The sequence below is a fragment of the Aotus nancymaae genome, unplaced genomic scaffold (assembly GCF_030222135.1).
Source record: "Aotus nancymaae isolate 86718 unplaced genomic scaffold, 86718_ANA_hifiasm-v0.15.2.pri h1tg000033l, whole genome shotgun sequence".
Taxonomy (NCBI): domain Eukaryota; kingdom Metazoa; phylum Chordata; class Mammalia; order Primates; family Aotidae; genus Aotus; species Aotus nancymaae.
In genome coordinates this window covers 59980789-60008579 of record NW_026988447.1, presented here as the reverse complement: position 1 = coordinate 60008579, position 27791 = coordinate 59980789, and the positions used below count along the sequence as shown (strand labels likewise).

At 35.1% G+C, this 27791-nt stretch overlaps 1 protein-coding gene across 7 annotated transcripts in view; it reads left to right on the top strand.

Moving 5' to 3' along the window:
• TET2 (tet methylcytosine dioxygenase 2) overlaps window positions 1-27791 on the top strand; it is a 137423-nt gene that overhangs the window by 95286 nt on the left and 14346 nt on the right. For 2 of the 7 annotated variants that reach the window (XM_064384041.1, XM_012436520.3), the window contains 5 exons: window positions 3773-3863; window positions 5273-5366; window positions 6003-6211; window positions 21595-21745; window positions 23886-23975. In XM_064384041.1, the coding sequence (XP_064240111.1) occupies window positions 3773-3863; window positions 5273-5366; window positions 6003-6211; window positions 21595-21745; window positions 23886-23975 (635 nt within the window). Of the gene's footprint in view, window positions 1-3772; window positions 5367-6002; window positions 6212-21594; window positions 21746-23885; window positions 23976-27791 lie in introns of those variants that run through there. The other 5 variants (XM_064384043.1, XM_064384042.1, XM_064384044.1 and 2 more) reach the window with 5 other exon arrangements.

Below are 27791 nucleotides of genomic sequence, written 5' to 3'. Positions count from 1 at the left end.
TTTATTTTTCCCTCTATTCAGACCCTGTAAAATTTGAATGTTATCTGTTTTAGATCAGTTAGTCTATTTAGTTCTTTGTATATTATCTCCTGGAGAGACAGCCAGGCAGCAAAAAATCTCTTAAAAGGAGAAAATAACTGCCATATGCAGTCTAATGTAGGAACTTTATTTTTTAACTCAAGGTAAAATATATTAGTTTTACAAGATTTCTGGCTAATAGGGAAATTATTATCTTGAGTCTTCATGAGCTGGGGGAGACTGTAATGCTGACACTCTTAGTGCTCCCAAAGTTGCCTTTCCTCCATTTATACATTTGGAATGTTGCAACTTATATTCATTTTGATTCCATTTTCTCTAAAATTTCATCCTTTCGATTAAGAAAAATATGATACAGGCATACCTCAGAGATATTGTGGGTTTGGCTCCATACCACCACAATCAAGTGAGTATTACAATAAAGCAAGGTGTAAGAACATTTTGGTTTCTCACTGTATATAAAAAGCTACTTGTATACTATGCTGTAATATACTAAGTGTGCAATAGCATTGTGTCTAAAAAATACATACTTATTTAAAAATAATTTATTGCTAAAAATATTGCTAACATTTAGGCCTTTAGTGAGTTCTAATCTTTTTGCGGGTGGAGGGTCTTGCTTTAATGTTGATTGCTGTGGACTGATCATGGTGGGAGTTGCTGAAGGTATGATGGCTGTGTGTGTGGCAATTTCTTAGACAACAATGAAGTTTGCTGCATCAATTGACTTTTCCATTCACAAAAGATTTCTCTGTAGCATGCAGTGCTGTTTGATAGCATTTTACCCGCAGCAAATTTCCTTCAAAATTGGACTCAATCCTCTCAAACTGTGCTGCTGCTTTATCAACTAAGTTTTTATAATATTCTAAATTATTTGTTGTCATTTCAACAGAGTTTACAGCATCTTCACCAGAAGTATATCCCATCTCAAACATTCTTTGTTCATCCGTAAGAAGCAACTCTTATCCTTTCAAGTTTTTTCACAGTATTGGAGTAGTTCAGTCACATCTTCAGGCTCTCCTTCTAATTCTGGTTCTCTTGCTACATCTACTTCATCTGCCGTGACTTCCTCCACTGAAGTCTTGAATTCCTCAAAGTAATCCATGAGGGTTGGAATCAACTTCTTCCAAACTCCTGTTAATGTTGATATATTGACTATCTCCCATGAATTATGAGTGTTTTTAATAACTTCTAAATGGTGAATCCTTTCCAGAAGGCTTTCAATGTACTTTGCCCAGATCCATGAGAAGAATCACTATCTTGGCAGCTGTAGACTAACAATATATTTTTTAAGTGATAAGAATTGAAAGTCAAAAGTACTCCTTGATCCATGGGCTGCAGAATGAATGTTGTGTTAACAGGCGTGAAAACAACATTAGTCTCCTTGTGCATCTCCATCAGCACTCTTGGGTGACTAGGTGCCTTGAGCAGTAATATTTTGAAAAGAGGCTTAGGTTTTGTTTTTGTTGTTGTTGTGTTTTTTTTTTTTTTTTTTCAGCAGTAAATCTCAACACTGGGCTTAAACTATTCAGTAAACTATGTTGTAAACAGATGTGTTATTGTCCAGACTTTGTTTTTCTATTACTCTACACAAACAGAGTAGACTTAGCATACTTCTAAAGGGCCTTGGGATTTTCAGAATGGTAAATGGGGATGGGCTTCAACTTAAAATCATCGCCTACATTAGCCTGTAACAAGAGAGTCAGCCTGTCCTTTGAAGCAAGGCATTGACTTCTATCTATGAAAGTCCTAGATGGCATCGTCTTTCAATAGAAGGCCGTTTCAACTACATTTAAGAGTCTACTGTATGGTAGAGCCACTTTCATCAGTGATCTTAGCTGGATATTCTGCATAACTTGCAGCTCCTACATCAGCACCTGCTGCCTCACCTCGTCCTTTCATGTTCTAGAGACAGCCGCTTTTCTTAAGCTTTATAAACCAACTTCTGCGAGCTTGCGGCTTTCCTTCTGCAGCTTCCTCACTCTCGTCATAGAATTGAAGAGAGTCAGGGCCTTGCTCTGGATTAAGTTTTGACTTAAGGAATGTTGTGACCAGCGTGATCTTCTATCCAGACTACAAAAACATTCTCCATATCAGCAATAAGGCTGTTCTGCTTTCTTACCTTTCATGCGTTCACTGGAGTAGCACTTTTAATTTCCTTCAAGAACTCTTCCTTTACATTCACAACTTGGCTAACTGGCATGCAAGACCTAGCTTTCAGCCTCTCTTAGCTTTTGACATGCCTTCCTCACTTAGCTCAGTCGTATCTAGCTTTTGATTTAAAGTGACAGACATACAACTCGTCCTTTCACTTGAACACTTAGAGACCGCTATAGGGTTATTAATTGGCCTAATTTCAATATTGCTGTGTTTTGGGGAACAGAGACCCAGAGAGAGGAAGAGAGCCACGGGAAAGGCTGGTTGACAGAGCACGCAGAATGCACACAACATTTATCAGATTAGGTGGCACCCCAAAACAATTAGAATAGTAATATCAAAGATCACTGATCACAGATCACCATCCATAACAGATATAATAATAATAATAAAGTTGAAGGTACTGTGAGAATTACCAAAATGTGGTACAGAGACATGAAGTGCGCACATGCTGTTGGAAAAATGACATTGATAGACTTACTTGACAAATGAGATTGCCACAAACCTACAATTTGTAAAAGTAGCAGTAACTGCAATGCACGGTAAAATGAGGTATGCCTGTATTCCATTTAAAAAAAAAAAAGCTTTTGTTTAATTCATGATACATAATAGGTCTACAGGAATAGTGAAACATTTTTGCTGATGGATGTAGATATATACATGGGCAGAGATGAAGATCTTAATTACAGCTATGCAGTATGGATTTAGTTTAGGACATTTGAAAAGACAAATGTTAAATTAGTGTGACTAATGGCCTGCCCATGCCATGTTTTCCCTCTTGCAAAGAGATACCCCACCCCCACATTGTGTAGGAGGATGGAGGGAGGACTCACACTACCCCTCTTTGTGTGTGGTTAAGTTGCCTCACTGGGCTTAAACACCACGCATCTCATAGGTAACATTTGGTAAGTTGTAATTGTCTTCACTCTTCTCTTATCACCCAACCCTGTCTTCCCACTTTTCCATCTTCACTGGTTTGCAACAGCCCCTTCTTTTTGCCTGACTCCCCAGGATTTTCTCTCATCATAAATTGTTCTAAAGTACACGTTAATATGGGTCTGGATTGATGATTGATATTTACAGAACAGTAATTAAGTATTGTGGGGAAATAAGAAGAAAAAACGGTATCCTTGACAATAAACCAAGCAATATTCTGGGGGTGGGATACAGCAGGAAATTTTATTTTTAATATTTTAAAATCCAAGTGACAGGTAGGCTTCCAGTTAGCTTCAAATGTTTCTTTTTTCAGCTAAAAAAATTGGATTGTAGTTGATACTACATATAATACATTCTAATTCCCTCACTGTATTCTTTGTTCAGTTTCACTTATTTGGTTTAAAATAATTTTTTATCCCATATCTGAAATGTAATATATTTTTATCCAACAACCATCATGTACATATACTTCATTATGTGGCACATTTTCTAATAGATCAGTCCATCAATTTACTCATTTTAAAGAAAAAAAAATTTAAGTCACTTAGAGCCCTTAATGTGTAGTTGGGGGATAAGGTTTGTGGATGTAGCCTTTATATTTAGTATAATTGAGGTCTAAAATAATAATCTTCTATTATCTCAACAGAGCAAATTATTGAAAAAGATGAAGGTCCTTTTTATACCCATCTAGGAGCAGGTCCTAATGTGGCAGCTATTAGAGAAATCATGGAAGAAAGGTAATTAACGCAAAGGCACAGGGCAGATTAACGTTTATCCTTTTGTATATGTCAGAATTTTTCCAGCCTTCACACACAAAGCAGTAAACAATTGTAAATTGAGTAATTATTAGTAGGCTTAGCTATTCTAGGGTTGCCAATACTACACACTGTGCTATTCACCAGAGAGTCACAATATTTGACAGGACTAATAGTCTGCTAGCTGGCACAGGCTGCCCACTTTGCGATGGATGCCAGAAAACCCAGGCATGAACAGGAATCGGCCAGCCGGTCTGCCAGCCACAAGGTACTGGCACAGGCTCCAAAGAGAGGTCCCACTCTGACTTTCCCACCTGATAATAAAGTGTCAAAGAGGAAAGAATGGTCAAGTGGTGTAAGAAAGGAACCACTGAATTAAATCCACCTAGTACTGCAAATGAGTAGTTATCTTTAAGTTTTATTTTCTGTAAAAAGAGAGCAAGTGTGATATGTTGAATAGAAAGAGAAACAGATACTATTTACAGCTGCCTTTTTTTTTTTCACCATCAATCACAGGTATACAAGTTCTTGCCTTTACTCCTGCATGTAGAAGACTCTTATGAGCGAGATAATGCAGAGAGGGCCTTTCATATAAATTTATACAGCTCTGAGCTGTTCTTCTACTAGGGTGCCTTTTCATTAAGAGGTAGGCAGTATTATTATTAAAGTACTTAGGATACATTGGGGCAGCAAGGACATATTCGGTATCATTCTTGCTCCATTTCCAAATTATTCATTTCTAAACTAGCATGTAGAAGTTCACTAAATAATCATCTAGTGGCCTGGCAGAAATAGTGAATTTCCCTAAGTGCCTTTTTTTTTTTTTTAAACAAGCAGTAGATGGTGTTTTGCTCATAAGGAAAGATATAGTCTATTTCCAGAACTATTCTATATTTTCAATATGGCTGGATACTAATTATTTGCCAGCCCTCTTTTCTAAATTGTGAGACATTCTTGGAGACATTCTTTAACTAAAACCTATTATGACTCCTCAAGTTTTAAAATAGCTAAATTTAGTAAGGGGGAAAATAATAGTTTATGCTTTAGAAGACTGAACTTAGCGAACTAACTTGAATTTTGTGCTTTGTGAAATTTTATATAGAAATGAGCTTTCCCATTATTCTCACCCAACATGTAATTTACAAAATAGTTCATTACAATTATCAATACATTTTGATACTGAAGAAAAACAAAGCTTAAAAACTATTATCCAATTTGCTTGGCTTAGACCTGTTTTTTTTTAAAAAAAAACAAAAACAAAAAAACAACCATTCATTTCTCAGGATGTGGTCATAGAATAAAGTTCTGCTCAAATGTTCAAATATTTTGATTGCCTGTTGAATTCATTTGCTAATTGTAAGTGTGTGTGTGTTTCTGTGGGTTTCTTTAAGGTTTGGACAGAAGGGTAAAGCTATTAGGATTGAAAGAGTCATCTATACTGGTAAAGAAGGCAAAAGTTCTCAGGGATGTCCTATTGCTAAGTGGGTAAGTGTGACTTGATAAAACTTTTGGTCTTGAATCTTGGACATTTTTATTTGTAAATCTAACACTGAGAATAGAGTTATCCAGATCAAAGATTCATGACAGTTGAAAAGAGCATAACCTGTATTTTTTATTTTGTGTTATCTCTTAGAAGATGCACATTTGTTCTAAAATCAACAAACTGTATTTAATTGAAAGAATTTAGTGATAGGGAGAAGGTCCATTCTAGTGCCTGCTAAATGTATGATCCTTCTTAGAATGTGAAGTGGTTCTTAATCTTTTAAATACCTTCAGTTAGTCTTTATATTTTCATTTATGAAAACCTTGAACTAAGACTTATGTATCTTTCATCTAGCTCTGGGTTTAATGCTGGTAGCATTTAATTGTCCCCACTGTACTGGGTATGGTCTGCTAAACATTAAGAAGTAGTTTTGCATCTCTCCTTTTTCTGATACCAGGGTCAAGGCCCACTTTTTATAGATGCAAAAGGCAAATTGCACATGCTGATAAATGTTGCCCTAATTGTGACCTAAGCATGATAAAATATACATACATAAGTGCTCTTACCTGCTGCAAGTGACCCTTGTTTTGTTTTGGTTGGGGTGGGGGGTGTTTGGGATGGAATGGTGATCTGCACAGGTGGTTCGCAGAAGCAGCAGTGAAGAGAAGCTACTGTGTTTGGTGCGGGAGAGAGCTGGCCACACCTGTGAGGCTGCAGTGATTGTGATTCTCATCCTGGTGTGGGAAGGAATCCCACTGTCTCTGGCTGACAAACTCTACTCAGAGCTTACCGAGACGCTGAGGAAATACGGCACGCTCACCAATCGCCGGTGTGCCTTGAATGAAGAGTAAGTGAAGCCCAGGGCCTCTTCCAGACTCTTTGGGGCCACTCATAGGAAAGCCTAATCTTTGGTTGGAAGGAAGAGAGTTTAACGTGCATTTTTACATTTATAAAATGGGGATCAAAATGCCTGTTTGGCAGTCATGCAATAAGAAGTTGTATTTGCTAACATGAATAATTTGAGATGATTTCATTACCTGATATGTACAGACAGTTTAGCTATTAATTAGGAGCAATCAGAGTGTCTGCACCTACATGGCCTCAGTTATACCGTAAACTTGAAATTATTTATGTGCTCACATGCTGCAAGTGACAGCTCCTGTGTGCTTGGCCACTGTATTATCACACACTGACTCCACTTCCATGTTGCAGTACCTGAAACGGAAAGTAAGTCTGATGAGAAACTTTGGGCCAGGTTAAATAACTTCCATATGTACGTAGCAAAATCAAAATACAAAGCCTTAGAAGTTCTGTAGAAATGGAACTGATTTTTACTTTCATTCGGTCTAGTCATTATTTCTACAATAGTAATAAAAACTGCTTCCACTTTTACTGCTGCTAAATGATCAGGAAATTACTGGGTATGGATATATATTATTTTCCAGGAATATAAGAATTTAGAATAGAACTGCAGGAGTATGCACTTAAATATATTCAGTGTATCCAATTGCTAATGTTTTGTTTCAACACCATCTACTTTGCAAGAAGTCTAAACCTTCACTTGGAGAAAGCTTCATTTTTAATATTCCTCTACTGTGCTGATAATCCTATATATAACACTAAACAAATATATGAATTTTCACAGTGCTACACAGAAATCCTACACTATTTTGCTCACAATTGGTTTTAAATTAATTTTAATTTTGCACTCTTTCCCTTAGTCTATTTTTCTCTGCATCCGCCAAACTACAGAATCGTTTGCTGAGCTTCTAAGAAATGCTCGTACTGCTCATTGCAGCAACTAGCCAAATTTGTCCTTTGCTGTTTATAACTCTAACTAGCATGGTTTTACTAACTTTATGCTAACACAGTTTTTCTCTGGGTTGTGGGAGACAAATCAACTATAAACAATCTATTTAGAAAAGTTACTCTTTCTATATGAAAGTGTGACTTGACTTTCTATGATAATTATGATCCAAAAATCTTATGGTGTGTACCTGACCACTTTTACAAATGATTATTTGGAAAGTAGAAGCTGCTGACTCATAACACATAACTTATAAACTTATGATGGACTACTTTAAGCCTAAATTTTTTTTAATCTACCCTGATTCCTCTTGCACTTTCTGGAAAAAAAAGTGTATGTAGGTGCCTTTAATTAGAAAGAAAATAAAAATTAAGGCACCTTGGGCTCATATTGGTAATAGCATTTCTCTCAGGAATTCAGTAACACTGCATTGTCTTTAAGGAGAATATCTCTCAGACTTGATGGTTTGAAAGTCGAAGTCACTGAAGAACTGCCCGTGAAAATGATAGTTGTTTTAAAATTTCTTTTCAAGAATAGTCCTATTGCAATATGTTTGAATTTCTTGAATTTTCCTGGAAATGATATTTTATTCATTGAAATGGATTTAATTTTCATTAACATAAATCTCTAATATTTTTCTTGGCTCATTGCAATCTCTACCTCCTGGGGTAAAGTGATTCTCATGCCTCAATCTCCCTAGTATCTGGGATTACAGGCACCCACTACCATGCCTGGCTAATTTTTGTACTTTTAGTAAAGACAGGGTTTCACCATGTTGGCCAGATTGCTTTCATACTTTAGCTTCAGGTGATCCATCCGCCTCAGCCTCCCAAAGTGCTGGGATGACTGGTGTAGGCCACCGTGCCCAGCCAGCTTTTCCTTAATTCTTATAAATGCCAATGCCTGAAATGGAATCTGACATATAAAAAATTACTTGAAGAAGTTTTATTATTTTGCATTTGAAAACCATGCAAAATGATTAGACCAGAGTCTCAGAAAACTTGTAGATTGTTAGTTTAACTACTCTAAATGTCAGGCAAATACAAAACTATTAAAAGACAAGCTTCAAATATTAAGACAATTTAAAAGCAAAGCTATACACTTTTGTTTTTGTCTAGAGTTTCAAGGTAAACATGAATAATCATTTAGATGATGCTTAAGCTATGCTTATGCATACTTAGAGCAATTCTCCAAAATGAAAAATTTTAATACTTAAATACATGATTAAAATAGACACATCCAGTGTCAATACAGACTTTACTCAGAAATAGCTTTTGAAGTTTCTTCTACCCCATAAATAGATTTTATTTTATGGCTGGCAGAAGTAAAAATTACAACTTTTTGCCAAGAACAGAAAATAATCTCAAATGGGGGCTGTGGACTCAGTTTTATGTTCAGAGCTGTGTGAACCTCATCACTGACTTCTTACAAATCCTTGTGTCCACATGCTCCAAACCACCCACTGCGAGTTCAGCAAAGAACTCTGAGAGCATCTTTCAGTGGGAAAGTAGAAACTGATTTTTACATTTCCTTTGAGCCAAACCAGCTGTTTCTTCTTTAAAGATTTCCCTTAAGGATTTCCATTTTATGACTAAGTCTAACCAATATTTTTTTGGCAAGTAAAGAGTTGTGGGAGTGTATCTGTCATCATAAGGAAATCAAAGCCAGAAATGCCTTCTGCCATGGTGGGTAATGTTAAACATTTCAAGGAACTTTATATTATAAAACTTGTCAAACATAAAAGGAAAGGAGCAATATAATGAATTCCATGGACCCATCAATATTTATCAACATTTTATCAATTTTTTATTTATTTTCCCCATACCCACTTACACTAGTGTTTGAAAGCAGAACACAGATAATATATCATCTTGTCTGTTTTCTATGTATTTCTAACAGGTAAAGCCTTTATCATTTAATATTTAGTATGTGTTTGTTCAGAGTATCTCATTAGATTCTATTTCAAAAAACACATATGTAAACAAAAAAGATATTGAGAAAAAGAAAGCCATTGCAATGTGATTAACACTTCTGAGTAGTGTGATCCCAGTTCATGCCCATTGTCTGGCATAACTAAAACAAAACTTCCTCTTGTAAAATTGTCTCTGTTTAGAAGATAAATTCTATGATTCACAAGCCTCTTTTTATTTATAATAGTCCTTCTCCTTTTTTTATGAATATGTTTTTTAAAGAAACTGTATGATTTTTCTGTGTGAAATTCTCCACCTTCTGGATTTGACCAGTTTCATCTTGGTTCTTTTGTTTAACCTATCTGTCTCCAGAATCTTCTGTGGACTGGTAGTTTGACTTACTCCATGTATTTTTTTCTAATTAAGATATAATTCACATGCCATAAAATTCACTGTTTTAAAGTATACAATTCAGTTGTTTCAGTACATTCATAAAGCTGTGCAAAGGTCACCTCTGCCTAGTTTCAGATCATTTTCATCATTCCCAGAAGGAAACCCTGTATATTAGGCAGTCACTTCCCCTTCTCCCCTTTTCCTTTCTCTAAGTGGCAGTCACCAATAAACATTCAGTTTCTCTGGATCTGCCTATTCTGGGCATTTTGTATTAGTGAAGTCATATATTTGGCCTTTCTGTCTGGCTTCTTTCATGTACCTTAATGTTTTCAAGGCTCATCCATTTGGTAAAAAAGATAAATACTTTTTTACTCTTCTTTTGGCTAATTATATATATATATTATATATATTATAATATATAAAATATATATTATATATCTTATAATATATAAAATATATATTATATATCATATATATAAATTATATATTTATTATATATATTATATATTATATAATATATATAACTTTATATATATTATATATATTTATATATATTATATATATATTATATATTATATATATAAAAATATATATAACTTTTTTTTTTTTTGAGACAGTCTCGCTCTGTCACCCAGGCTGGAGTGCAGTGGCGCGATCTCAGCTCACTGCAACCTCCATCTCCCAGGTTCAAGCGATTCTTATGCCTCAGCCTCCCAAGTAGCTGAGATTACAGGTGTGCACCACCACACGTACCTTATTTTTGTATTTTTAGTAGAGACAGTGTTTTGCTATGTTGGCCAGGCTGGTCTCAAACTCAGCCTCAAGTGATCCTCCCACCTTAGCCTCCCAAAGTGCTAGGATTACAGGCATCAGCCACCACACCTGACCACATTTTTTTTATTTATTAGTTAATTGACATTTGGATTGTTTCCACATTTTGGCTATTATAAATTATGCTGCAGTGAACATTGGTGTACAAGTTTTTATGTGAATATGTTTTCAGTTATCTTGGGATATACACCTAGGAGTGACATTGTTAGTAATATGGTAAGAACTGCCAAACTATTTTCCAAAGTAGCTGCATCCTTTTACATTTCTGCCAACCGTGTATGAAGCTTCCAGTGTTTCCACATCCTCAAGAAAATGTTATTGTTTGTCTTTTTAATTATAACCATCCAAGTGGGTGTGAAGTTTATCTCGTGATTTTGATTTGCATTTTCCTAATTGCCGTTTGGCATCTTTTCACGTGTTAATTGACCATGCATTTTTTTTGAGAACAGTTTACTTACATATTTTTGTGTTGTTTATTTTTAGAGTTGTAAGAATATATGTTGATACTAGAACTTTGTCAAACGCATGGTTTGCAGATATTTTCTCCTATCCCACAAGTTGTCTCTTCACTTTGATAATACCCTTAAAGTATAAAAGTTTTCATTTTGATGAAACTCAATTTCTGTTTTTTAATTGGTTGCTTTGTGCTTTTGGTGTCATATTTAAGAAATCATTCAGATCTAATTCAAGATCTGAAAGATTTACACCTACCTATGCTTTCTTCTCAGAGTATTATAACTTTAGCTCTTACATTTAGACTTTATTAATGTTGAGTTAATTTGATGGTAAGAGATAAGAGTCCAACTTCATTCCTTTGCAAGTAGCTGTCCAGTTGTCTCAGCACCATTTGTTGAAGAGACCATTTTTTTTAATTAATTGACCAAGATGTATGAGTTTATTTCTGGACTCTTAATTATATTCTCTTAATCTACATGACTGTTCTTATGCCAGTACCACACTGTGCTGATTCCTGTAGCTTTGTAGTAAATTTTGAAATCAAGACAGGTAAGTCTTCCAACTTTGTTCTTTTGCAAGACTGTTTTGGCTACCAGATTTCTTATGTTTCCATATGCATTTTAAGATCAGCTTGTCAGTTTCCCTCCTCTGGGATTTTTTTTTTTTTTTTTTTTTTTTGGTAGAGCTAGGGTCTTACTATATTACCCAGGCTGGTCTTGAACTCCTGGGCTCAAGAGATTGTCCCACCTAGGCTTCTCAGAGTGCTGGAATTACAGGTGTGAGCCACCACACCCAGCCCCCTTTTGGAACTTTGACTCAGGTTCTGTTGAATCTGTAGGTCAATTTGGAGAGTATTAGTATCTTAATATTAAATCTTCCAATTTGTGAACATAGGATATTTTTCTGTTTACTTAGATCTTAAATTTCTTTCAATAATGTTTTGGATAAAACAGGTACAAAGTCCTGCACTTTCTTTTTTTTTTAAGACAGAGTATGGCTCTGCTGCCCAGGCTGGAGTGCAATGGTGCCATCTCAGCTCACTGCAGCCTCCACCTCCAGGATTGTGTGATTCTCCTGCCTCAGCCTCCCAAGCAGCTGGAACTACAGGTGCATGCCACCATGCCTGCTAAATTTTTGGTATTTTTAGTAGAGACAGGGTGCATGCCACCACGTCTGGCTAATTTTTTGGTATTTTAGTAGAGACGGGGTTTCGCCATGTTGGCCAGGCTGGTCTCAAACTCCTGGCCTCAAGTGATCTGACTGCCTTGGCTTCCCAAAGTGCTGGGATTACAAGCATGAGCCACCATGCCCGGCCTGAAATTCTTTTGTTAAAACTTTCTATGCATTTTTTTTAATCCTATTGCAAATTCAAATTCTTTGTTGATAATGTACAGTCATATATTTGACTTTTATATATTGATCTTATATCCTACCAACGTGCTGAACTACCTTATTAGCACTAACTTTTTTGGATAGATTCTTTAGGATTTGCTACATACAAGATTATGTCATCTACAAATAGAAATAGTTTTGTTTCAACACCGCATGTTCTCACTCATAAGCGGGTGTTGAACAGTGAGAACACATGGACACAGGGAGGGGAGCACTATACACTGAGGTCTGTTGGGGGCAAATAGGGGAGGGACAGCAGGGGGTGGGGAGTTGGGGAGAGATAGCATGGGGAGAAATGCCACATATAGGTGAAGGGGAGGAAAGCAGCAAATCACACTGCCACGTATGCACCTATGCAACAATCTTGCATGTTCTTCACATGTACCCCAAAACCTAAAATGCAATTAAAAAAAAAAAAGAGGGCCATTTAGTGCATTATTTTAGTTGCCCTAATTACATATTCCTCTCATTTCTTTTAATGAATTTGGGATGCATTTCATAGCAAAGTCTTGGAACCAACCCAAATGCCCATCAATGATAGACTGGATAAAGAAAATGTGGCATGTATACACTGTAGAATACTGTACAGCCATAAAAAAGGATGAGTTCATGTCTTTTGCAGGGACATGGATGAAGCTAAAAACCATCATTCTCAGCAAACTAACACAGGAACAGAAAACCAAACATCACATGTTCTCACTCATAAGTGGGAGCTGAACAGTGAGAACACATGAACATAGGGAGGGGAACATCACACACTGGGGCCTGTTGGGGGGTTTGGGAGGTAGAGGAGGGATACCATTAGGAGAAATACCTAATGTAGATGACGTGTTGATGGGTGCAGCAAACCACCATGGTACGTGTATACCTATGTAGCCTGCATGTTCCACACATGTATCCCAGAACTTAAAATATTAAAAAAAAATTCTTATCTGGAAAAAAAAAGACAATAGATTTTTGGGAATTTCAAAAAAAAAAAAAAAGAAATAGTTTTGTTTCTTCATTTCCAGTCTGAGTGTCTCTATTAATTTTTCTTGCTAATTGCCCAGTTAGAACTTCCAGAAAATATCAGATACAATTAACAAGTGCAAACATCCTTGTCTTTTTCATTTTAGGAAGAAATTTTTAGTTTTTCACCATTAAGTATGATACTAGTTGTAGGTTTTTTTTTTTTTAAAAAAAAAGAGACTTCTGTGTCAAGTTCAGAAGTTCCCTTCTGTTACTAGTTTGTTGAATAATTTTATCATGAAAGGTGAACTTCACTCGAATGCTTTGGCTACATCTAATGAAATGAAAATGGTTTCTTCTATTTTCTTCTGTTAATATGGTATATGGATTCATTTTTATACGTTAGATTAACATGGCATTTCTGGAATAAATCCCACTTGGCCTTAGTGTTTACTACTTTTTATATATTGCTGGAGTCAGTTTGCTAGAATTTTATTGAGCACTTTTGCATCTCTGTTGATGAGGTATATTGATCTATAATTTTCTTGTGGTATCTTTGGTTTTGGTATCAGAGTAATTCTGACTTCACAAAATGCATTGGGAAATGTTTCCTTCTCTATCTTTTGGAAGAGTTTGTAAAGAACTGATTTAACTCTTTTTTAAATGTTTGTGGGCTTTCCTTTGTGGGAATTTATCAAACATTTTTTAAACAGATTATTTTTAAAGCAACTTTAGAGTAACAGCAATATTGAGTGAAAGGCACAAAGCTTCCTGAACTACACGCTGCCCTGTATGTGCATAGCCTCCCTCATTATCAACATCCCTTACCAGAATGGTACATTTGTTGCCATCAGTGAACCTGCATTGACACATCAGTATCACTGAAAGTTCACAGTTTAGAGTTCACTTTTGGTGTTATATATTCTGTGAGTTTGGATCCATGTTTAATGACATGTATTCACCATTACAGTATCATTTAGAGTAATTTCACTGCCTTAAAAGTCTTCTGTACCCTACCTATTTATCTCTCCCAGCCCACTAACCCTTAGCAACCAATGCTCTTTTTGTCTCCATAGTTTTGCCTATTCCAGAATGTCATATAGTTAGAATGGTACAGTATATGTAGCCTTTTCAGACTGGTTTTTGTCACTTGGTAATAAACTTTTAAGTTGTTCACCATGTCTTTGTAGTTCATTTCTTTTCAGCACTGAATATTAGTCCATTATCTGGATGTATCACAGTTTATCCAGTTACATACTGAAGGACATCTTAGTTGCTTCCAAGTTTTGGCAGTTATGAATAAAGCTGTTATAAATGTTATTATACAGGTTTTTGTGTGGACAAAAGTTTTCAGCTCCTTTGATTAAATACCACAGAGCACAGTAGCTTGATTAATAAGAGCAAGAAATATTTTTCCTAGTTTGCATCTTGTTTTTTTTATTCTCTTGACAGTGACATTTGCAGAACAGAAAGTTTTACTTTTAATGAAGTTTAGATTATTGGTTAATTCATGAACAATATTTTTGGTATTTTGAATCTAGAAAATCAACACCAAACCCGAGGTCATCTATATGTTCTGTGTTATCTTCCAAGAGTTTTATGGTTTTGCATTTTACATTTAGGTCTGTGACCCATTTTTCATTAATTTTGCAAAAGCTATAGAGACTGTGTATGAATTCACTTTTTTTGCGTGGAGTTGTCCAGTTGTTCTCATACCATTTGTTAATGACTATCTTTGCTTTATTGCATTGCCTTTGCTACTCTGTCAAAGATCAGTTGATTATATTTGAGTGGTCTGTTTCTGTACTCTTCTGTCCCATTGATATATTTGTCTGTACTTTCACCAATGCCACACTATCTTGGTAACTTGAGCTTCAGAGTAAGTCCTACAATCATATAGTGTCAGTCCTCTGACATTGCTTTTCTCCTTCAGTATTGAGTTGGCTATTCTTTTGCATCTTACTTCTAAGTGACAAAAACCAGTCTGAAAAGGCTGTATATACTGTGCCATTTATTGGTATTTTGCCTCTTGATATAAACTTTAAAATCAGTTTGTCAATATCCTCAAAATCTTGACAGAATTTTGATAGAGAGATTGCACTGTATTTCTAGATGGAGTTAGAAATACTGCCATCTTGACAATACACAACTTCCTATCCATGAACACGGAATATCTTTCTTTCTTTTATATCCTTCTTTAGAATTTTGTACTTTCCTCATATAGACCTTGTACAAATTGTAGATTTACACATAAGTATTTCATTTTGGGGGTGCTAATGATAATGTATTTTTATCTCAAATTCTTGTGTATTGCTGGTATGCAGAAAAGTGAGCAGCTTTTGTATATGAAACTTGTTTCCTACAACCATGTTATAATCACTTATTAGATCCAGTTTTTTTTTTTAATTTATTTATTTAACTTTAGGTGCATACTATATCTGGCATTTCTCCCCATGTTATCCCTCCCCTCCATCCCCACTCCCCGCTGTCTCTCTCCTACCCCCACCAACTGCCCCGTGTGTGATGTTCCTCTTCCTGAGTCCTGTGTTCTCATTGTTCAACATCCGCCTATGAGAACATGCAGTGTTTGTCTTTCAGTTCTTGTGTCAGTTTGCTGAGAATGATGGTTTCCAGATTCATCCAAATCCCTACAAAGGACGCGAACTCATCGTTTTTTATGACTGCGTAGTATTCCATGGTTTATATGTACCACATTTTCTTTGTCCAGTCTATCATTGATGGGCATTTGGGTTGGTTACAGGTCTTTGCTATTGTACACAGAGCTGCAGTGAACATACGTGTGCATGTGTCTTTATAGTAGAATGATTTATAGTTCTTTGGGTATGTGCCTGGTAATGGGATTGCTGGGTCAAATGGAATTTCTATTTCTAGATCCTTGAGAAATCGCCACACTGTCTTCCACAGTGGTTGAACTGATTTACACTCCCACTAACTGTGTAAGAGTGTTCCTATTTCTCCACGTCCTCTCCAGCATCTCTTGTCTCCAGATTTTTTAATGATCGCCATTCTAACTGGTGTGAGATGATACCTCAATGTGGTTTTGATTTGCATTTCTCTAGTGACCAGTGATAGTGAACATTTTTTCATATATATGTTGGCTTCATATATGTCTTCTTTTGAAAAGTGTCTGATCATATCCTTCTCCCACTTTTGAATGGGGTTGTTTTTTTCTTGTAAATCTGTTTTAGTTCTTTGTCTATTCTGGATACTAGCCCTTTGTCAGTTGGGTAGATTGAAAAAAATTTTTCCCTTTCTGTTGGCTGTAGATCCAGATTTTTGTCATTCTTTTGTATTTTCTAGGTGATTATGTCATCTGCAAAGACAACTTCTTCCTAATCTGTATATGTTTTATTTTCTTGTCTTAATGTATTAGCTAGGAGTTCCAGTTTGATGTTGAAAAGCATTGGTGAGAGGCAATATTCTTGTCTTGTTCCTGATCTCAGCAGGAAATCTTCAATTTTATCAACATTAAATATGCTAGCTGTACGGTTTTGTAGATATTCTTTATCAGGTTCAGATACTTCTCCTCTTTTCCTAGTTTACTGAGAGGCTTTTGAAAATCATGAATTAATGTTGGATTTTGTAAATGCTTTTACTCCACCTATTGATATTACCATATGATTTTTCTTTAGCTTATTAATGCAATGGATTACATTAATTGATTTTCAAATTTTGAACTAGGCTGGCATGTGATACAACCCACATGGTTGTGATACGTTATATATTGTTGGATTTTGTCATTTGGTAAGGATTTTTGCATTCATTTTCATGGTTGCTTTTAGTCTGTAGTTACTTCTTGTAAAGACTTTGGTGCTGGTATGAAGGTAGTGCTGACCTCGTCAGATGAGTTATGAAGTATTTTCTCTGCTTCTGTCTTGAGACTGTAGAGAATTGATATAATTTTTTCCTTAAAAGTTTGGTAGAAATCAGAATGAACCATCTGTGGCTGGTACTTTGTTTTGGAAAGTTATTACTGAGTCAGTCAATTTCTTTTATAAATATGAGCCTATTTAGATTTCTTTTTGTGTAAATATTGGTAGTTGTGTCTTTCAAGGAATTGGTCCTTTTCAGCTTCATTATTAAATCTGTGGGCACATTTGTTTATAATATTTATTATCCTTTGTTTTTGAGACAGGGTCTCACTCTGGTTGCCCAAGCTGGAGTGCAGTTGCTCACGGCACTCACAGTTGCTCTCAGCTCACTGCAGCTTCGACCTCCTGGGCTCAAGTGATTCACCCACCTCAGCCTCCCAAGTAGCTGTGGTTACAAACACACACCACCATGTCTGGCTAATTTATTATTATTATTATTATTAGAGATGGGGTTTTGCGATGTTGCCCAGTCTGGTCTCAAACTCCTGGATTCAAGCAGTCTGCCCACCTCAGCCTCCCAGAGTGCTGGAATTACAAACGTGACCATCATACCTAGCCTGATGGCAGAACTTTTTAAGAACAGAATGGTATATAACACTTTCCAAAACAAACATTCTCTTTTCCCCTCCTCCTATGGAAGCATGAAGGGATTTTTCTCCAATATTCATTGTGAGAACCTCATCTGGCTCCTGGATGTAAAAAACTCACAAAACTGTGAGGATCCTATTGTGACTGGATGCCTCTGGAGTTGTTCACACGGAATCTCCAGCAATTTATCAATTATAATTGTGATTTTCCTATCCCAACACTGGTTCTTACAGACGTTTCTGCTCTGGTAAGTTGTAATTCTTTTTATCTGTCTGTCTCTCTGGTTTTGAGAGCAGTGATTTTCTCTGTGACCTCATTTCTCTGACCAATCTAAGTAGTGTTGATTTCATCTTTTAACTTACTGTAGGTATATTCAGATTTTCTATTTCTTCTTGAGTCAATTTCAGTAGTTTGTTTTTATAGAAGTTTGTTCTCCAGCTCTGCTTCAGCTCCATCCTATAAAATGAATATGTTGAGTTTTCATTTACAAGGTATTTTCTAATTTCTATCATGAGTTTTTTTGGTTCCTGATTATATAGGAGTATATTATTTTTACATACTACCCAAATTTGCTTCTGTTATTTATAATTAATTTTGTCAGAAAACACACTTTGCACAATTTTTGTAGTGTTATTTTATTTAGACTTGTTTTATAACCTGACATACACTCCATCCTGGAGAATGTTTCATGTGTACTTGAGAAGAATGTGTATATTTGGCTGTTGGTGGTTGGCATGTTTTATAGACGTCTGTTAGATCTAGTTGGTTTATAGTGTTTTTCACAACTTCTGTTTTCTTTTTAATCTGCCTACTTTTAGCTATTATTGAAAGTGGATTAGTAAATTATTGCTTCCTTCCTTTAATTCTGCCACTTTTTGCTTCATGTATTTTGGTGCTCTGTTGCTGATTACATGTATGTTTACCATTGTTACATCATTTTAATGACTTGAACTTTTTATTATAAAATTTATGTATCTTGTAGACAGCATATAGTTAAATCTTTTTAAAAATCTATATCCCCAGTCTCTGCCTTTTAATTATTCAATTCATGTACATTTAAGGTAATTCTTGATAAGGTAGAATTTGTCTGCCATTTTGTCTATATCTTTTCTTTTTTCTCCGTCACTCTTTTTTTGTATTCAATAGATATTTTCTAGTGTACTATTTTAATTACCTAGTCTTTTATTATATTTTTTTGATGTTATTTTCTTAGTAGTTTCCTTGGGGATTACAATTAACTTATAACAGTCTAGTCTGGAGTAATACCAATTTCACTGCAATAAAAGGAAACTTCCCATATAGCTCCATTCCCTCCTTTTCCTCTGTGCTCTTATTATACAAATTAAATTTTATATATTTTGTGCCCATTAACACAGATTATGTTTTTTCTTTTAAATCAGATATATATTGTCATTTAAATCAAATAGGAAAAAAATAGTCACAAACAAAAATTAATATTTACCTATGTAATTATCTTTACTAGTGCTCTTTAAGTTCTTAGGTGGATTTGAAGTACTACCCAGTGTCCTTTCCTTTCAGCCTGAAGCACACATTCAGTATTTTTTATAGCACATGCCTAAAAACAGTAAACTCTTATCTGAGAATGTCATAATTTATTATATAATACATTTCTGAAATACAATTTTGCAAGATACAGAATTCTTGGTTGACTGACAGTCTTTTTCTTGTGGCACTATGTCATCCCACTGCCTTCTGGTCTTCATTGTGTCTGATCAGAGATCAGCTATTAATCTCATTGGGAGTTCTGCGTATGTGCTAATCTTACAGCCTTTATGATTTTCTTGTGTTATTGGCTTTAGCAGTGTGATTATGATGTTTACATATTTGCATATCTATCTTTGGATTTATGTTACATGGAGTTAGTTAAGCTTCTTGGAGGTCAGCTAAGGATTAGACAGAATTCCTTAGGTGCCTGAGACCAATAAGTCAGTCTTTGACAAAAGGGTCTGTATGTGTATTGGGGCGTGTATTCAACACTCAGCCAGGCTATTTGCAGCTCTGCATTAGCCTTTATTCCCTGCTTGTGCAGAGTCTCAAGGTTAGACTGTGGTGAGAACTTAGGGCTTTATCAGGTCTTCTATGAGTCCTACATTTGCATGTGGCTTTCTAAATTGCCAGGAATATATTTTCAAAGCCTTCTATGAATCATCTCATTTCTCAGGTTTTACTTTTAAGCTTTTTTATCCTATTTTTTGCTCCAGTTATTAGCCACACCTCAATCAGTGAAAATATTCAACAGTTGCCTATGATTATTTGACAAATACCTCTGTGGTAAAGGCAGTTCATGCTAGGTGAGTTCCAAGATAGATAAGTAAAGATAACCTTACTATTTGGATCTTCCAGGAAACTACCAATTAGGTCGAATAATGTAAGTTCTCTGAATGGTACTTTAGAGTATATCCAACCAATCTGGCCTCCTCTAGTGGCAGCCTGGCTGCTGCTTTTCATATTAAATGTGGGCTGTTTTGATCTACCATAGAGCTGTGGGGAATGTTAAAATACCACAGAGTTCATTGTTCTTACTGAAATCCTGTTTATCCCCCTCTTGAATAAATTCTCTCTATATTACTGCAAGTTTCTTGCTGATTTCCAGATCTGAAAAAGCTGATTTTGACAATAATTATCAGTACTTACTGCTTTGACGGAGAAGAAAATCTTCAGAGATGCTTATTCTGCCATTTGTGCTGACATTTGTAAAGTGGTTATTTCTAATATTCCTTTTGCATTTATTAGCTGTCCTTTACAGGACTTTTCCTCATCAACTGTTTAGTTACCATGTAATATAGTTTCTAAGACAATGATAGAATAAATGCCTGGTAAGAATCTTGTCAATTTCAGAGATTTTGATGGGAAATTATATTTAGAGATCATAGTCAGTGTCTAGATATGCTCCTTGCTACAGAGATGTCATTACTTTTAGGCTTTTTTAATGAGCAGATACATGAAGTAATTATTTTTTAGAAAGAAAATCTGAGATTAACTCAAGTTATTAATTCATACTGTTTTTTCCTATTCATAGTTAAGACGATAGAGTATTATCTTTTGTTTTGCTTCTATTGTACATTGAAATTCTTGGTTTTTTATATTAACTTTTTTATATCACAGTATACAGTAACTTAAAGATAATTTACAGTTCCACCTGAATATTTTCTTTATAAGTTGTTTTTGTTTGTTTGTTTTCTTTGCTTACTTATATGTTTGTTTCTTGTCATTAGGATATATCAAACTAGGGCTATAAAGTTGCAATACTGTATGTTAGCCAAAAACTAGGAAGCAATCAATCAAATGCCCATCAATGGTAGAATTTGTCACATTTTTATAAGATGGAATATGGTACTCAATGAAAATGAATAAAGTACAACTACATGCAGTGATTTGGATGGATATTCCAAATGTAATGTAAAAAGAAGACAGATACAAATGAGCTTATATTATATAATTCCATATACCTATGTTTATATCAAGCATAAAAGTAGGCAAAACAAGCCACTGATGTGGCACACACCTATAGTCCCACCTATTTGGGAGGCTGAGGCGGGAAGATTACTTGAGCCCAGGAGTTCAGGTACAACCTGGGCAACATAGCAAGACCCCATCTCTAAAAAAAGAAAGCAATATTAACATAAAAATAGGCAGAACTACTATATTCTCAGAGAAGTTACTGTTAGGGAGACAGTAACTGAAAGGCAGAATGAGGGGAGATTCCAGGAAATAGTAAATATTTTGTTTCTTAGTATGAGTTCTACTTAACTGGGTCTGTTCCATTTGTGAATTATAAAATTATGTGTACTTTTCTGTATGTGTATTATATTGCAATAAAATTGTTTTAAAGTCAATAGATATAGTTCTGTGTGTGGTTATGCCACAGCTTAATGCAGAGTTATATTAGACTTCTTTTCAAACTCATTTTGCATATAGACACCCAGAATATCAGCTGCACAGCCTATATAATGCTGTCCATAGCAATGAATTTGGTCTTTTGATTTCTCAGGAGAACTTGCGCCTGCCAGGGGCTGGATCCAGAAACCTGTGGTGCCTCCTTCTCTTTTGGTTGTTCATGGAGCATGTACTACAATGGATGTAAGTTTGCCAGAAGCAAGATCCCAAGGAAGTTTAAGCTACTTGGGGATGACCCAAAAGAGGTTTGTTTACTTCCTGATGTATAATTACTTTATTTTTCATAGAGAATTCATTAGCATAGATGAAGTGAACAGTAATGACATATCTTGGTAAGCTCTTATTAATCAAAGTTTTTCCCAGACTGTAGATACACACTATTTTTTAAGTTGGCATAAAAATAATCATATTATGCCAAAATAATAGATAAAATTTGGGCAACAAAACTCCATCATTAAAACTAAATGAGAATTGGTGATGTCTTTCATCTTTTGACTCTGGATTATGGAAGTTACATAACCACTACATTCAGAAAAGACCATTTCTAGTCACATTTATGTCCCATGAGATTCACATAATTTAAAGTCACTATAATGAATGCATTTAAGTAACTAAAACTTTTAGTTACTTAAATTTTAATATAAATCTGTAATGGAGATAAATGGACACTGATTTCTCACTAACGTCACTGGTTTTCATCTTGTCTCTAGAATATGCATTTCTTAAAATAAAATTTGCAAGTTGATACCAAATTTAACAACTTTGGGGTGGCATGTAGTCTAGAGGATAGATGCTCCTTGACTTATGAGGAGACTACATCCTAATAAATCCATTGTAAGTTGAAAGTACTGTAAGTCCCAGCTACTTGGGAGGCTGAGGCAGGAGAATTGCCTGAACCCAGGAGGCGGAGGTTGCGGTGAGCCAAGATCGCGCCATTGCACTCCAGCCTGGGTAACGAGTGAAACTCTGTCTCAAAAAAAAAAAAAAAGAAAGAAAGAAAGTACTGTAAGTTAAAAATCCATTTAATACGCCAATCAATCCATCCTAAAGTCAAAAAAGTCAAGCCATTGTAGGTCAGGGACTGTCTCTGTACTAATTGAATGATTAGAAAACCTCAGTATATTTAGCATTTAGATATGACCACATTTTCAGTCATTCTATATGCTTATAATTATCTTTTGAATTTTGAATACAATTAAAATGTATCCATACTACAGATATTATAATATTGATGGGTCCATCCAAAGGAAGAATTTGTTAACCTTATTAAACTTTCACTTACTATTATAGTCACAATAAAGCAAAAGTGCAAAAACTCCTGAAATCACAATATAAACTTTTTTTGAAGGATATTTTCAATAATTAAACATATTACTTAAAAGTACGAAACATCATTTCACTAGACAATAACAAGAATATTAATAAATTTAATGAAAAGTAATGATTTTGCATTCTGTCAGTCATTTTAGTTTTCTATAGATAAACATTTATCACTTTATAAAATAGTGGTGAAAAACTTATCACTTTCAGGGGGTTTCATGTAAACCCAATCCAGAGGATACCTAGTAACTTATTGCCTCTGTTAGATAGGAGGGCTCTGTTCACTTTCTAAAATTTACATCTCTGCCAGGTGGTCATGCCTCCCAACATTTTTTTAAGAGAAATATTGATCTGAAATGAAGACTTCTAAGTATGAATAGAGCAACTAAATATTATGACCTACCATTTTTTAACAGCGTATTACTTGGAAAATCTGTTCTTCATGAGCAGGGCAGGTGGGGGTGTCACTGAGCATTCCCCCTTTCAAGTAAATTCTGCAAAGTTTTTCATATATCCTGTATTTTAGTTCTGAAGCATTTTATCCATATTTGAAGTGTCCAGTAAATTTCATTTGCTCTATGGAGAGATCATTTCAAATTTTGAAATACTATCTTTATAAACATAAAATATAAAGATTAGAAATAGACAAATTAAGTTAAACAAGTTTTTTTTTTTAATAGTTCCTCTTTCTTGGTAGCTCACTGAATAGCGAGAGCAAAAAATGTGACCTCTTTAAGACCATATGGCTTCATTCCCCTAACCCTACTCCTGGCACAGGCTTGTATGTAAAAAATGCAAAGTATCAGCATGCAAAGTAGAAAAGCAATTGGTCTTATGAAAAAAACAAATAGCTAGATATTTGCTAGCACATATAAAATGAAATGATATGTAATCTATACCTTTCACTTTGAAATGGTCATGTTTTAAAGATGCTTTAGCTATTAAGGCAACATATATTGTGTTTTGGATTCAAAATGTAAAGGGAATAATCTAACTGATAGCCTCTTTCTCATGTAGAGAGAATGAACTTAAAATTTAATATGTAGAATTATTCACTTTATGCAGGAAGAGAAATTGGAGTCTCATTTGCAAAACCTGTCCACTCTTATGGCACCAACATATAAGAAGCTCGCACCTGATGCATATAATAATCAGGTAAGTTTAAATAATCGTTGGCAGTGATAACAATTTACTTATTTGTTACTAATGACCTACCTATGTCCAAAAATATTTGTCAAACAATGATTTTTATGTGTTAGAAATTCTAACCTTTCCTCTTAATTGTTGAAACCACTACAGTGTTCAGTTTCTAGTATGTAAAAATTATACCATACAAAAGTACATTTTTTTATGTGGCCCAAACTATAGGTTCCAACCACTACTAACTATTTTCACTGGAAGTCTATAAGTATAAATGAGTATTCATAAGAATTTATCAGCTTACAAATACTCATGTAAAGCTATGCATATACTAACACTGTAAGTATATATACTTGTATCCAGATGTGTCAGATTTTGCCAGATCTTCCTTTTTTGTTTGACCTTGACTTCATAAACCAAGCAAAAACATTTTTTTTCTATTTTATATGTGTATTCTAAGCTATAGCTATTTAGGACAGCAGATGATTTGGTCAGAAATTGCTCATAAGGAAGGCAAAAAACTGTAAAAAATCTTCACTGTTTCAGTAACGTCAGCAACAAAAGCATTAAGTGAAAGTCGTCACAAACACTGTATTTAGTCACTGGGAACAGTGACAGATGAGCAGTGCCATCTCTGACTGTCTTTAAGAATTCCGTCTTTGCCAGGTGCAGTGGCTCACGCCTTTAATCCCAGCACTTTGGGAGGCCGAGGTGGGCAGATCACCTGAGGTCAGGAGTTTGAGACCAGCCTGACCAACATGGAGAAACCCCATCTCTACTAAAAATACAAAATTAGCTGGGCAAGTTGGAGCATGCCTGTAATCCCAGCTATTTGGGAGGCTGAGGCAGGAGAATTGCTTGAACCCAGGAGGCAGAGGTTGAGGTGAGCCAAGACTATGCCATTGCACACCAGCCTGGGCAACAAGAGTGAAACTCCATCTCAAAAAAAAAAGAATTCTGTCTTTAACTGGGTACAGTGGCTCATGCCTGTAATCCCAGCTACCCAGGACCAGGAGTTCAAGGCTGCAGTGAGCCATGATTGCATCACTGTGCTCCATCCTGGGTGACAAAGATAGACCCAGACTCTAAAAAAAGCCAAAAAACAAAATAATTGTTTCTCTAGAGAAGACAGAGTCATATGAAATAGCAATTTCAGAATTACACAATTACAGCTGGAATAGAAATATGCTCACATTTCTGAAAAAAACAACCTAAAAGTAGACTAGATGTAATGTCACAAATGGCCTTAGATGCTAAATGAAGATCTTTGAACTTTATTTTGTAGGTAACCACTGGGGTGTTTCAAGTGTGTGTTGGGGATGGAGGAATGAAGTAATTTATATTTTTAAAAGTTCACTTAAAAGCCAAGTAAGGAAAATAAATCTATGTAAGATTAGAGAGAAGGAAGCTATTGCAATCATTGGGCAAGAGATTTTAAGGACCTAAATTAAAGAAATAGCATGAGTGATGGCAAAAAGGAATTAAGTATGTACACTAAGGTGGAGCTTAGAGAACTTGGTGACTAATTAGATGTGTGGTTGAGCAGAAGAGAATTTGGAAATCCAACAAATTTCTAGTTTGGACAGGTAGTTCTATTAACTGGCATCAGAAATCAGTAAAAAAATTACTAAGTTTTGTGTTAGGGAGATATCAAAATTTCGGACATGCTAGGCTTGACTTGCTTCTAGGTTAATTAGTGAATGAGGAAAACAACTCAGGCTAGCATTGTAGATTTGAGAGTTAGCAGAAGGCTTGCAGGACTTAAAGTCGAATGCATAGGAATGAAAGGAGTTTTTCAAAGTAGAGATTATAAAGAGGAGAAATGGCTTATGATGGGATTCTGGAGCCATTAATCATTGTGGGCATGAGTGGAGGAAGAGAAGCCAATGAAGCAAGCACTGGGGGAGGGAGTAGAAGAAATGGAGGAGGAAAGGTGAAAGAGGGAGATGGATGGATGGAAGAAAGCTGGAGGTGATGAGAAGATATCCACAGCAGCATGTACAGGAGCAATAGGTATGGGGCTGTGTAACTTTGTGCTCTGCCATTTACTTGATAATATGAAAGACTTTTAGGGGATTAGATCAGTTTACACACCAGACATGGACAGGGGATTAATCCTAAAATGATTTAGCTACTCTTCTTTTCCACTGTGGACTTTAACAGTCCTCAACAAACTAATTTTTTTTTTGGTGGGAACAATAGAGGCAAATTAAATGATGGTCTATTTGTAAGTTATTTTATGTCATAACTTACGTTTTTAGAAATGTGTATGAATATCTATAAAAAGCATTTTAAACACTATTACTAATAGATTAATACTGTTATTTTATTTAGCTAGCATCACAAAGTATAAGGAGTGCTTTGATACTGTTGTAAAAATTTAACTCTCGACAAGAACTTCCGAAATAAATCAAGCTATAAAAATAAGGAAGTGAATGAGTCCATCTTGCTAGATTTAAAGTTGGGCCATTTTCTATTAAATGAATTTTTAATAGGTGCTGTTAATCAAATGGCTTTACTCGAGGAAAGAGGCAGAATAACAAAGTATTGTTGTTCTTTTTGCTCCCTTGATTCTTATTATGGACTGTCTCATACACTCTGTATTTTCTAAGCATTTGTATTCTACCCTATTATATATTACTTGGGGATAACTATTTTGTGCATTTCCTAAAACTTAATTACCCAAAATATGAAGCCATCAAAAATTTTCAGGTTATAACAAGATGAGTACATGTAATTCCCAATATGCGTTTCAGTATTTATATATGAAACAATGTGTTGATGTAAGGTCTAGATAATTAATAGTTGTAAATGGGTGAGATGCTTCTGAATGGATACAATATTTTTATATTATGTGGTAGGTACTATTGGTAATGTTCATCCATATATGTTAATATGCTTTAGAGATCAAAATAATAGCCATTTGATGTTTCCACACAGTACATGGGAAGACCATTTGATGTTATAGATGCTGTCATAAAACTTACTATTTGATCTTCACCACCTTTCCCCAACTGAGTATATTATCTCTGTTTCTCACATCTGAATTTTGTCCTTGCTTTATTTCTTGATTTCATAAAGTCTTATTGCTAAAGCTTAGTTGGCTCTCCACAGCATCTCTCCTGTCAGTCCCATGGAATTAGAGTTTCAGTTTTCTCCATTTAAATGTCCTTTCTTCATGTCTATCCAGTAGACTCTATATTTGGCTCTGTCTTTTCTATGCCTGTCTTACAATTTAACAATAGACCTGAAATAGTAGGTTTGCATCTCAACTCATATGCTATTTATCATACATGGAGATGACATTGTAGACAAATGCTTCTAAGAGAGCTTTTATGATGATGGAAATATTCCCTATTTACGCTGTTCAGTGTAATAGCCACTAGCCACATATGGTTATTATTTAACAGTTGATATGTGGCTAATGTAATTGAGTTTAAATTAATTTAAAAATCAACAAAAATAGCCACATATGGGTAATGGTTACCATATTGAACAGTACAACCTTAGACCATGAGAAAGCCATTCATTTAGAATTGTCTTCCAGACATGGAGATGGATTTCCAGTAATTCATTCACAAAATCCTGTATGGTATATTTAGGAGATGGCATAAGTCTGTCTAATTCCTAGCTGATTGATTGTATATCTGTTTTTGTTCAAGGAACAGAATAAAGCTAACTAAACCACAGCATGAACTAAACAGTCACAAACCACACAGCTATGAAAAACAGTAGTTGGTACCCTTATTTTCCTTTGGCCAAAGTCTTTTGAGGTTAGATAGACAAAAACATATATAAATCCAACAGTAAATAATATGAAGTCACCAAAAA